At 41.5% G+C, this 13,608-nt stretch overlaps 2 protein-coding genes across 2 annotated transcripts in view; one reads left to right on the top strand and one right to left on the bottom strand.

Annotated features, from left to right (window-relative positions):
• Positions 1–8,999, bottom strand: part of PTEN (phosphatase and tensin homolog) — a 104,786-nt gene extending 95,787 nt beyond the window's left edge. Inside the window, exon 1 of the mRNA XM_010379624.2 lies at positions 7,879–8,999. Within this exon, the coding sequence (XP_010377926.1) occupies positions 7,879–7,957 (79 nt within the window). The 5' untranslated portion in view covers positions 7,958–8,999. The remainder of the gene's footprint in view (positions 1–7,878) is intronic.
• Positions 8,990–12,169, top strand: KLLN (killin, p53 regulated DNA replication inhibitor). The gene has a single exon (XM_010379625.2). The coding sequence runs from the start codon at positions 9,931–9,933 to the stop codon at positions 10,471–10,473; it is 543 nt and encodes a 180-aa protein (XP_010377927.1). The 5' UTR covers positions 8,990–9,930; the 3' UTR covers positions 10,474–12,169.
• Positions 12,170–13,608: the final 1,439 nt, after the last annotated feature.

Raw genomic sequence — 13,608 nt, 5'->3', positions numbered from 1 at the left:
CGAAGCTGCAAAAAAATAAAATAAAATAAAAAAGAAAGAAAAAGAAAAGTAATGCCTGTTCTGTCTGCCTCTTAGGTTGCCTGTTTTTCTTTGCAAAATCAAATGAGCTAATGATTTTAAAAGTGTATTGTTAATCAAAAACTATGTAAGACAGAGTATATACTAGCTAATTCAGTATCTTTCATAAATGATTCTTTCAAGGTATACAATAAGTTTTACAAAATGGTCAAATTAAGCCTAGCAAAACTGTGTTTTTACCTTAGAAAAATGAATAAAATAAATTTTTAAAAAATCCCACGTATTCCATTTTATCGCTGACAGTGTAACATAATTTATAATACACACTAAAAAAAATACCTAAAAAAATCAAGCTTAATGACATCCCCAAAATTTCATTTTAAAAGTACAGTTTTCAATTCTGTCTAAATCTCCAATCAGTTTAGAGTAACCAGAATACTCAAAAAGAAGTCTCACAAAGAGAAGGAATTTTAAATGGAAAAGAATCCTGCATTTTGAAATAAGCAAAAAGTTTGTAACTTTAAACATGTATATGATATTTATTAATCACTCTAAACATACAACTATTCAAGCCACCAATGGTAGGTTAAATTTTTAAATGCATCTCATTAACAGAGTATCTGAGGCCAGGCACGGTGGCTCATGCCTGTAATCCCAGCACTTTGGCAGGCTAAGGCAGGCAGATTACCTGAGGTCAGGAGTTCGAGGCTAGCCTGACCAACATGGAGAAACCTCATCTCCACTGAAAAAAAATATAAAATTAGCCAGGCGTGGTGGCGCATGCCTATAATTCCAGCTACTTGGGAGGATGCGGCAGGAGAATCACTTGAACCCAGGAGGCGGACATGGCAGTGAGCCAAGATCACACCACTGCACTCCAGCCTGGGCAACAAGAGTAAAATTCCATCTCGAAAGAGTATCTAATTCAAATCACCATGCGTTTCACAATACCTTAAATAATTACATCCTCTTCAAAAGATCAAAAGTATTAAACAAATAAAATTCACAGAATACAATCTTTGCACTAGTAAAGAACAGAGAACCTTATTGTACTTCAGCCTGAAAATCTACAAAAATCAAAGGAAATAAAAGTCAAAGCTATGCTTAAGTGCTCTCGTATTAAATCAATAGTAAGTTTCAGGTAGTGATCCAAAGCAAAAACTAAGTGCAAGGAGAGAGATTGATTTAGAAAACTCAGCTGTGCTCAAGATGCCAAAATGCACAATTCAATTCTACAACCTAGACATGGACCAAAAATATAGCTAGTTTACAAAACACATAAAATGCATTAAAAAAATCACATAATCAGACAGTTACATAGTATCAGACAGAGTGTATTCACTCTGCAATATAAAACACGCAAAAAAACAAACAAACAAAAAAATTCCACTCACTGGAAGTCAAGTGCTTCACTACTAAGGGTGCTGTGGTACATCTGGGAAATCAGTACAGGTCAAGGGGGGGAAGAAAAGAACAATCCCTATGTACACACAATGGCCTTTACTGGACAGATAAGCTTATTTCATTTTTCCCCATATTCAATAAGAAAACATTAAGAAAAAAATTCTTTAGTTCTTTAGTTCTTTCTTCCCACGTCTTGCGCCTAAATCATATTGAGAATCCTGGCCAAATGTGGAAATAGGACACAATAATACAGAGATTGAATACTTTAAAAGTTCCCATATTATGTTAATGCATTACAGATTATATTAAGTGTAAATTTTATTGTAATAAATGTAACTTGACATTCAGTTGCAAGACTCCCTCGAAAAGCTGAAATTTTCAAAAGGAAATGCTAAGAAATACACCTCTATTGACCAAAGTTTACATAACTCATACTAAGTTTATTACATTTGAGGCAGAGTTTACTTTATAATAAAAATGTATGATAGTTAAACTGACCTATCTTCAACACTAAAGAAAATTTAAGATTATAACAAAGTTTAAAAATTCTACTTCACTATGCTAATAGGAAGTTTTTGCCTTTTATGTCTTAAAGCAAATAGTTTTTGATTGGCATAATTTACTTTGGTCAACAGTTTGAGTAAGCAGAGATTTATTTCCCATTTCTGATGAAACAGCAAAATCACAGACATGTCATACTCGGACTTCCTAAAGGAATACCCTTATTTTTAAAGACACTTATAACTGGAAACAATTAAAATCCTAACATGGCCCAAACTAAGGAAATTCAGTTACAATCATACACCATAAATGAAAACACAAATAACTTCCCTTCATACATAACCTGAAATTACAGTTTTTCAGAGCAGTAGCTACCATGTAAGTATTTACAGTGTGGCAGGTACCATGCTAAAGGAATTACTTATATTATCTCACTTACTATCCAAGATAAACGTATGTGGTAGGTTCCATTATCATCCCCATTTTCCAGATAAAATAGATTGAGAAAATCTAAATAACCTACTCAAAGTCATCCAGCTACTAAATGGAAGATCCAGGATTATAAGACAAGCAACCTGGCTCGAGAGCCCACACTGCCTCCCTAAAATCTAAACAATGAAACAATGTATACACTTAAAAGTATAGATAAATGTAATACTGAATATTTTAATGTAATTTAAAATAGATCTGACCATATTTAAAAATTATAGAACAATCTTAGAACAATCCAAGGTAATCTTTTCTTTAAAGAAACAAAAATTTGTTTTTAATAAATATTAAGATAAAAGGTTTGCTAACTTTGCATACATATATACACACACACACAGACAGAATTCAAACACTTGTTAGATTCACTGTTCATATTCGAAGTGACAAGTACTGATAACAATTATTTGTATAATTACTTAAAATATAATGCATAAACAGTCTTCTTTTTTACACTATGTGGAGATTAAGAAAATTCCTTTGATGGCAGATACAGCTATAATATCCATCTCTAAATATTCTGAACACTGGCCGGGCGCAGTGACTCACGCCTGTAATCCCAGCACTTTGGGAGGCCGAGGCAGGTAGATCACTTGAGGTCAGGAGTTCGAGACCAGCCTGGTCAAAGTAGTGAAACCCCATCTCCATTAAAAGTACAAAAACTAGCTGGGCATTGTGGCATGCACCTGTAATCCCAGCTGCTTGCGAGGCTCAGGCAGGAGAATCACCTGAACCTGGGAGGCAGAGGTTCTAGTGACCTGAGATCCCGCCACTGCACACCAGCCTGGGCCATAGAGTGAGATTCCATCTCAAAAAAAAAAAAAAAAAAAAAAAAAAAAAAATTCTCAACACTGCCAAAAAGTAATGCCTTGAAGATGTCCACACGTCCTAATGTCAACTGTTGCAAATGAAGAGTCTGCCTTAACTATACATAACTAAAACTTCCCAACTAAAGTTAATTCACCCCTAAATTATGTTACTCTTCTTATATTAATAATTGCCAATACTTATTTAATCCAGTGCAAATTATTTTAGAAGAATGAAATTGCTAATATTTCCTCTGCAACCAATGAAAAAAATTCGAAAAACTAGGGGAAAGGTGAAGAGTCAAGTACAATATACTAATTTCACCTTTCTTGACAAATGAAAGTATTTTACATTAGTGAATGCATATATTCAACATGTACAAAGAGAATCATCACAGACCAATATACTTTTAACCACCTACGGAACAATGTATATGTGGCAGTAATATACCCTATAAAAGACTTAGTTATCAGTTTGCTCAGCAAATCCTTACCAATCTAAGGTCAGTCTAACCTCAACATTATTCTTTCTGATAGCAACTGCATTAATTTCAAAGCTACCAGATAGAAAGCAATTATAAAACAGAACTGACTACCCCAATCTCACAAATTTCCTAAGTCACTATCTTCAGAACAAATCCTAACATCTTTTCTTAACGAATTTGGACCACGAGATGAATTCTTCAGTGCTGACTTTGAAAATCAAGTTTAACAGAAAAAATGAAGAAAAAAGTAACAAGAGTAAGAACTAATGGATTCTATGTAATAAAACTTCAGAACTGTTTGTTTAACCCAATGGTTTCTACAGAAAAAAAAAATACATTTCTTAAGCTATGTTAACATCACATTTTCTGGAAGCTAAATCCTTGTAGTATAGCAGAGGCCTCACATTTCAATTAAGCAGAAAATTGTCATATGCATGCAACACTTTTACAATTCTCTTTACAAACTCTGAAGTCACACACAATATCAATAATAAAACTGATTTCCTAAGCTTTTGTCTTACTAAAAAGATTGAGATGAAAATTTAAAAATAAACGTTTACTTCAAGTGAATTAATGTTAAAACTTTGTGAACTGAATTTCCCATAACAAATACTCCTCCATTAAAAGTCACTTAAGTGATTACTTCAGAAGTAGTTTAAAATATTTTTTTAAGTGTTGCGCTATCACCAAATGAACAAACAGCAAATGGAGGCAAATTTCAAAATAACACTAGAAAATAAGAATTGAAGACTTCTTCACTTTCAAAAAGTAAGCCATTTCGTAACACTAAGAAGTTTATATATTTTATGTGGTTATGAGAAAGCAGATACACTGTTCCACACAAAAATTAAAATATCACCAGTTGCTTTCCCCATGATATTAAAAATAAAATTCTAAAAAGGTAATAAAGGAACTTTACTATCTTCTAAAACTAAGTTTAAAATGAAGGTGGTTATACCTCACCATATTTTATTATCTTTAATCATTTAGTATTTACTTAGTATATTATAAGCAATGTAAACCTGCATTGATGACTACACCGCTGTGCAAACTTTTACACTGGCAGCAATAAAATTCCTTTTTCCTCACATAAACTGTACATTTCTCCTTTCAGTTGTGCTTTACTCTTGAATAAGCACTATGAAAAATGAAGTTTGTAAGTTACCATATAGCAATTAGGTGGTCCAGTCAAGTTTTTCAGGAAATATAACTTAGCAGATACAAAACAATGTAAAATAAATATTGTGAATAGAATATTTTTTAAAACCCTCATGATTAATTTCAGTAATCACTTACCTTGAGGTAATTTAGGTAACTTCAATAGTCACTGTACTCTCTACAAGTTGAAAGTATTCCCTGTGAAGATTTATTTGAAAAGAGGCAAATCTACCAAACAATAAAAACACAACAGAAGCCTAAAGTTTCCACATACCCCAAATATACTAAATTTTTCTAGTCTCAAATTCAGCACTATATTTCAGACTAATATTAAGTATATAACCCTACTAACAAATGTTTAGAATAATTTAATTTTCCGATATTTTAAAACTGAATTATTGTCCTCAGTTTTCCTCGGAGAAATGGCTTATTAATCTTTCTTTATCAGATAAAAATACTCCAATCACTACTTTCATAAGGAATTTAACTTCTCACAGGTTAGCTGCTGAAATAAATACTACAACATGCCAAAGACAAAGTCCGCAATGACCATTTTAATGCCTTCCCACCCCCATAAACAGAAAAACAAGCAAACCAAGTACGTTGGAATATCAAAGTTATTGGGAGTGCAATTATCAAAAAAGCAAGCACTTCACTGACTTTCCTCACTGACTTTTTTTCATATCAACTTTTGGCTCAATAAAACCACAACTCTAGAAATCAAGTGTTACTAGTCATTTGACACAATATTTGATACTGCTTTCTATGCATAACTAAAAGTACAATTTTAGAGAAAGTTTTAAGTCACATAAATTTCATGTGTAGAGACCCACATACTCTGAGATCAAAGAAAATGCCAGTCACATCACAGCTCACATGTAAAAACCTGGTAGAATAATTTCAAGGTCTTAATAACCCTGACAATTTTAAATCAAGTGGGAAAAGTAAAAGTAGTGTGTATGTACTTTTAAGTGCTGAAAGAAATCTGTCTCCCAGAAAGCATTCAATTATTTTCTTCAGAGGATTTTTTTTCAAAGTTACATAAACATTTAATTTTTTTGTTCCTATATATTTGGATAACTGTCAGTAATTCATGCTAATAGTAAACTGCTTTGAAAGTCACAAAAGAATTTTTTCCATAATTATCTTCTGGGCAAGCGGGTTTAGCCTTAGTAACATTTTTATCTTCCAGTTTAGCCTTAGTAACATTTTCAATTAATGCCAACTTCAAAATTTGCAAATACTGTTTTAAAACAATATTATTGACTTAACAGAAAACTAAATTTTGGGAAGCTACTTCTTCAGTAAATTTTATATTCATTTCAAAACAAAAACTTGGGCAAAATTAACTGTGCACATTTATATGCAGCTAACATAATCCAAGGGAATAAAACCTCTCCCGATATAAACGTCGTCTTAAAAAAAAAACTTCCCCACAATTTTTAGCAGGACATATAGACACTGCAGTGTCACACTATCTTTAGACAAAATGCAACTGATACTTGCTAAGAAATAATTTTTATTAAAAATACTCTGCTAGTACTTATGCAATTACATAATTTTAACTAAATATTGTCCACTGCCACAATTCGCATTACCAAACTCATATTACCAAATTTTAGGCCTTGATAGAGCCTAAATGCTTCAGTCATTCCAGACCAATAACTTCTGTTTTCACATACCTTATACACTGGCCTACCAATAGGTCTCAATTCCTGTCAATACTTCCCATTCTGCAAAATGAGGGCCCCATCCCCATTCCTAATCAAAACCAGTCTGTTGTACCTGAAACTGCAAAGATTCATGCTTTTCGATGACCACTAACTTTTGAAGCCCGAAGGCCTAACTTTTAGACAACTAAAGCTATACACTGTTAAAATTCTTGGGCTTCTGTCTTATTCGACAAGCTGACTCAGTAAATTTAATACACTGTATGAGAAAAGCTAACATATCTACAATCTAAAGCTGGAGTAAACCCTTCTTGCCAGCATTTCTGGATATTAGCTGGTAAAATTCACTTGACATTCTACACAAATCAGTGAAATTAACAATACCAAAAGATGTCAGAGAACCTGAAACCTAAAAACGGTGAGTAGCAATTCTGGCATCACAATACTCAAATTTCGAGCATGAACTGAAGTTTTATCTTTGCAATCTTCACTTGCCACACACAATACCCTTGAACCTACACATTGTCATCTGGGATCAAAAATTACTCAATATCCATTCCATGTTTATGACAAGAGCACTGAATATTAAACGCTACTGAAGTGCAAATTTCAAGCCCTATCCTACATCACCCCATAGGGAGAGAAAAAGGTAAATATAACAAAGATCTAGTAAGAACGCCTTATAAGGTATATTATGGCACTATTGATTTCAAACTACAAAACTTCTAAATACAGTCCAAAGTTGTAACTTAAGTGTAAAACATTAACAAAACTACTTCTTGCACTCAATGTGCACCATATATACTGAAAATTATTCTGCTTCTAAAGTTATGCAAATCAGTCATATTTTAAAAGAATCTATCAATGCAACCCAGGAAACTAAAACAATCACTGCAAGATTCTGATGCAATATGCATACGTGCAACACTAATTTTCATTTTATTCTGATCTAAACCCTTGATCTAGGGCCTAAGCCAAGATTTAATCGAAATATGCTCAACCTCGAGCGTCTACTTTTTTGTTCATTTAGGAGACCGGATTACCGAGCTCTCTAATCCACTAACAGCACTGTATTCTGTATTAACGGACAATAGCCCTCAGGAAGAGACCGTATAGACAGCCTAAGCAAGCAATCGGTGCCTTGACACTTGCAACCAGGCAAGAGTTCCGTCTAGCCGAACACACCCTAGGTTGAATACACAGAAAAGAAACACAAAATATATGACCTAGCAACTCGACCAGGGTTAAATGTTGTAGTCGCCCAAACTAGGGACATTTTCGCATCCGTCTACTCCCACGTTCTAAGAGAGTGACAGAAAGGCAAAGAGGAGCAGCCGCAGAAATGGATACAGGTCAAGTCTAAGTCGAATCCATCCTCTTGATATCTCCTTTTGTTTCTGCTAACGATCTCTTTGATGATGGCTGTCATGTCTGGGAGCCTGTGGCTGAAGAAAAAGGAGGAGAGAGATGGCAGAAGCTGCTGGTGGCGGGGCTTCTTCTGCAGGATGGAAACGGCTCTGGACTTGGCGGTAGCTGATGCCCCTCGCTCTGCCGCCGCTTGGCTCTGGACCGCAGCCGGGTAATGGCTGCTGCGGCGGCTGCTGGATGGTTGCAGCGACTGGGCCTGCTTCTCCTCAGCAGCCAGAGGCCTGGCAGCAGCGGCAACGGAATGGGGAGAAGGCGAATAATCCTCGGAACGGCTGCCTCCTCCGGCGGCCTCCGGAGCCCGGGCCACGGGGGGTGCGGCGGCGGCGGAGGGGAGGTTTAAAACCGGCCCGGGTCCCTGGATGTGCCGCCGCCGCCGCCGCCGTGTTGGAGGCAGTAGAAGGGGAGAGACCAACTCTCCGGCGTTCCCAGCCCTGGAAATGGTGACAGGCGACTCAGACCCCCTCCCTGGAGCTGCAGCCGCCGCGGCCGCCGCCGCCGCCGCTTCTCCCCCCCGCTCCAGGAGCGGGAGGTGCCGCCGCCGCCGCGCCTCAGCCGGCTCCCGCCCGAGCCCACGGCTTCCACCTTCCCTTTCAAGAGAAGCCGAGGAAGCGGCTGCACGGTTAGAAAAGACGAAGAGGAGGCGAGAAACGCCGCCGCTGCCGCCGCCGCAGGCCGGCCGGCTCCCCTAGGGCGCTGCCCCCGCGGCTGCTCACAGGCGCTGAGAGGGGCTCCGGGCCGCGGCCGCCGCCGTCTCTCATCTCCCTGGCCTGAGCCCGGCCTCGCCTCACAGCGGCTCAACTCTCAAACTTCCATCATGGCTGCAGCTTCCGAAAGGAGAGAACTGAGCGCAGCCGCGTCCCGGCGCCCGAGCGCGTATCCTGCCGCAGTGCATAAAGAGTCCCGCCACATCACCGCCCGCCGGCCTGCCCGCCCCCTCCGCCGCCGCGCCGGGATCCCGGGCTCCTCGTGAGACCGAGGGGAGGCGGGAGGCAAACGAGAGGCGGACTGGACCGTGCCGGGCGAGGGGAGGGCAGGGCAGGGGGCGGTAGGCGGGGGCAGGAGCGGTAGCTCCCCGTGCTAGCGCAAAGCCCCCAAGCCGTAGGCTCTACTGAGCATGCCCAGTGTGGCTGCCTTGGGCTCGCTCGGGCCGGTTCCGAGCCGCCAGCTTGCAACTGCACTTGCCGCGGCTGCTTTTGCAGCAACGCGAGGCGAGGATAACGAGCTAAGCCTCGGCCTCTGCCCAGAAACCCAGCCCAGGAGGCAGGGTAGGCTGTTGCGGGGCAGGAGTGGAGGACTGATGATGAAAGCTGAGATGGGTGCGTTGAGCAGTGTCACTGATTTGAGTCTCAGGTTACCTGTGCACAGGTGGAAAGGACCAGGTGACCACGCTGGTCAGTGTACAGGGAAATGCAGGGACGGTCCCTGCAAGGGGAATACCCTCCCCCTGCCTCTGCCCCTGGATTTCCGCGGCGTGGACTGCATTCGCTCTTTTGCATCGCTGTGGATCACAATCGTTCGCAGAGATTTGACTGTAGCAGCCTTTGCCTAGAGATGCCTCCTTCCCCCAACCCTGTGTCCTCAGGATGTCAGTCTTAGCACAAAGAGCAACCTGCTATTGTGTCTCCAGCATGCATCACCTCATCCGGCTCCCTTGCAGCGCCCCACCTCTCGCTTCCCCGGTAACTCGGCTCGTTTGCCCTAAAAATGAAAGCTCTCAGCCGAGCGTGCTGAACGTGAACACATCGCCGTTGAATTTCCAGGGCCCAAAGGGCACCTATCTAAATGAACTGAAAGAGGATCCCCGTGAGTAGGACGCACCCCGCAGCCCTCTCCTGCGCCCGCTCCGGTGCCCCTAGGAGAGTAGAGCATCTCTCCCCCTCCGGCTCCAAGTCGGTTCGCCGCGTCGGACTCAAGCTCGGTTCTTAGAGACCACCTAGCCCCGCCCCCCCTTGGCCTCCGTGAAAACCCGGCGGGATGGATCGCCCGGGGCCAGGCTCCACGCGCCCCGGGCAGACCATGCACGTTCGGGGTTACCGGGTTGAGTGGAAAGTACGGAACGGTAGGAAGCTGCAGCCCAGCGAGTGGGCGGGGCGAGGAGACCTAGGAGGGTTCAAAAGGGGGTGGAAGGATACACGGGCCACAGTCGGAACTACTTTCCGAAGGAGGTCACGTGTGTTCCTAGTTGGGGAACTTTCCAAATTCCCACTCCCCAGTGATAGCTCCCGAGGCAAGTACTCTTCTTCTTTTGCTCGGGGTGTTCTCGCCTGGTGCAGGCAGCAGAACCCCAGCCCTTCCCGCGCCGCGGCGGAAACAGAGACTCGGACCAGCCTCCGAAAGGAACGCTGTCGGGGCTGGCGCTTGGGGAGCTGGTTACACAAGCACCCACATCCAAACACGTGCACCCGCCTCCCCGCCTGCTGGCTGCCGCCGATTCTTACAGAACGCGGGGAGAGAGTCCCCAAGCTAGTCCCATTCCTCGCCTGCTACCCTAAGAGCAAGCCAAGGACGGAGACCTGAGACTCCTTGCTCTAGATCGACCTATACTGCGCCTTCCCAAACGTGGGAAAAGGAGCTGGGCGCTAGGGGTCTCGGGCCTCTCCCTCGCTGATGCCCTGCCCCTTAGGGTGAACCCTTTTAGTTCTGTGCTTGCGGGTATCTCCTGCTGCAGCCCAGAGCTTGCATTCTCTGATGTTGCAACAAACGTCCAGTCACTACCTCTGAGCTGGTGAGCGCGCCCCACCTACTGTAGACTCAGCCAAGTGACTTATCTGGTCTGAGAACCTCGTCAATGGCCGTCAGCCCAGAACAAACCTGTCAAGTCCGCTTACAGCCCCGACTGGGCAGACCTGTCGCCGTGAGAGAGCTAATTCAGAAATGCAGAGAGTTGGATCGCGCTCCTTCTACCCCGCAACGCACCCGTCAAGGATCTACAAAGCAAGTAGTCGACCCGCTTAAAGAGAATGAGCATCAACACCAGTCTGGGAATTTATTATTTTTTCAATTCCCTTAGGAAGTAGAACTCCAGACGACAATTTGAGTGAAAAAATATCTAACGAGACCTAGGTTGAAGCACTGAGTTGTTTTTCAAACTTTTGAGAGAATGAGAATCAATCTGCATGTGTGTTCAATAATTGTAAGTGCCTAGGAAAGTCTAAAGAGGATTTATGCTGTATTTGAGAAAGAGGACTGTATATGTGCACATCATAGTTGTAGGCAACCTGTGAAGACTGGAAAACCCAAGAGACCTAGCGCAGAAAGCCACAGGCTATTACCTAACTCTGGGACTACTAATTAAACCTGGGATATTTACAGTGTTCTTAGAGATCTCTGAGGCTCCGTAAAACTTTGCACTTCTATACAGCATTTAAGATAGCTCTACAGGAGTTAACAACCTGCTGAAGCTTCAGTGTTGATATTTATTGAAGGCTGGTTTTGTGCATAGTTCTAGTCAGCTTGGGAAAGGCAAGGACCACAGTGGAAAAGGAAATGGAAAGCAACCGGAAAAGAATAAAAGAAAGGCCTCCAGTTGGTTTCCAGAGATGCAGATACTATCCACATAGCCTAGGGTGAACTACAGATTTCATTATTTTATAAATAACCAAGGATAAGGAGTTCCTGATGTCTAGGTGTTCTACTAGATTGTATGGTAAAAACCAGAGCTGTGTTTAATTATCAATTACTGCGTGGTAGAAAAAGGGGGAATGGAGATGAACCTTTAAAAGGGGAGTAGATTAGAGAGGGGTAAAATGTCTCACATTTGTTTCTCAGGTTGCTGATCTTGTCCCCGGAGTCCCTGTTATTAGCACTGCCCTACTCTGCCCCTCCCCTAGAGCCTACCCTAAGTGACAATTAGTCTCGTAGTATCTGAGAACCTCTGAACTCCGCTTTCAGGGAAGAAAATGAAACAAGGGTGCATTCCTGTCCCTGGTGCGACAGGGTCCTCTTGGATTCCATGGCACAGAGTTACTCTGGAGCAGAGAGGATCTGCATCACCAGCACTAAAGTGCTGGAATATGAGACCAGCCTCCAAGTACTTCCATCTGGCTGAAAAAAGAAAATGGGAAATGGGTTTTGCTGCTTCTCTAAACATCAGGTCCCTCTACTTCTCTCTAGTGGTGAATGAAAGGATCATCAATGTTGGCAGATATTTGGCCAGCCCGACAGCAACATCAGGTGGTTATTAGGAGTTGCTGAATAAAATCCTCCTTCTGTTCCTAGTGTTGTTTCTGAAAGAAATACTACTGATGCATCCTTTTCCAATTTTTTGTTTTTCTGTACCTTTCTACCCAAATGGCTGGCCCTATCTAAAGTAAACAAAGTTTCAAAAATAGTACTTTTTTAAAGTTCAATTGAAAATACCTGCTTGGCTGTACAGATATTACAATACACTGGTCTCCAAGCACTTCTTCTTTTTTTTTCTTTTTTTTTTTTTTGAGACGGAGTCTCGCAGGCTGGAGTGCAGTGGCATGACCTCAGCTGGCTGCAACCTCCACCTCCTGGGTTCAAGCAATTCCCCTGCCTCAGCCTCCCGAGTAGCTGGGACTACAGGTACACACCACCACGCCCGGCAAATTTTTTGTACTTTAGTAGAGACAGGGTTTCACCATGTCGGTCAGGATGGTTTCATTCTCCTGACCTCGTAATCCGCCTGCCTCGGCCTCCCAAAGTGCTGGGATTACAGGCGTGAGCCACCGCGCCCGGCCGCACTTAGTTCTTTACCTGTCTGGATTCAGAACCAGAATACCATAGGGAGAAGTAGAAGTTTATAATAAAGGGAGAATTATATAAAGCTTCAAGGTGACTGTAGATTGATTAGTAAGCATGATAAACCAGCTTTAATTATCGTTTCTAACAGCTGATTCCAAAACTCTATTGTTACTACATTAAAATAATGTCCAAAGAAAATATCTTTCTTATTTTCTTTGATAAGCGAAATGACCAGCAACTTGATGTGGACGATATAAATACTTGATGTGCTCTTTGTAGGTCCTCTGCTAAGATGTCTTTTGTGTAAACACTCTGATCGCTATAGTGCCTTTCTCATCTCCCATACACTGACCTTTCAAAAAGGGATCTAACTCAGTAGCTTTAATTTTTAAACAATCTTCTCTATCTCTGTCTGTTTAACTACTGTTTTCTAAATAATACAGAATATAAAAATATAATCATTGGACTGAATTTAAATCCATTCTTCCAAGAGTCTGAGGTTTTCCCCTTATTTCATTTATCCTAATAACAAACATTATTGTTCTTTCAATACAGATAATTTTAAGACATTCTCCAAAAGGCACTACTGTGGGTCATACAAGTAACTATATTCTAAAAGAGAATTTTCTATTATGTCTACAAGCTTCCCATGTCCCAAATCTCTCCTGAAGCTATTTCAGATGCCACGGTGTCATCTTTCACATCTTGGTAGAGAGATGTGCTGTATGAAATCATCATTCTCAGAGAAATAAGGGTTGACTTGGTTGCTCCTGAGAACCACAGAGCAGACCAGGTACTCACTGTGTCCAAGTGGCATTCCGAAATTTTGTCTTGGACCATGGAGCAATACAAATAAAAAAGACCTAACATGACAAGACACCTTTGACTATGTTAGTCTCCAAGCTAACACTGGCCACCAGTTATTCCCCTTAATACTAACTCTAG

This window comes from Rhinopithecus roxellana, chromosome 11, assembly GCF_007565055.1.
Source record: "Rhinopithecus roxellana isolate Shanxi Qingling chromosome 11, ASM756505v1, whole genome shotgun sequence".
Lineage (NCBI taxonomy): Eukaryota > Metazoa > Chordata > Mammalia > Primates > Cercopithecidae > Rhinopithecus > Rhinopithecus roxellana.
This window is presented reverse-complemented; position numbering and strand designations above follow the sequence as displayed.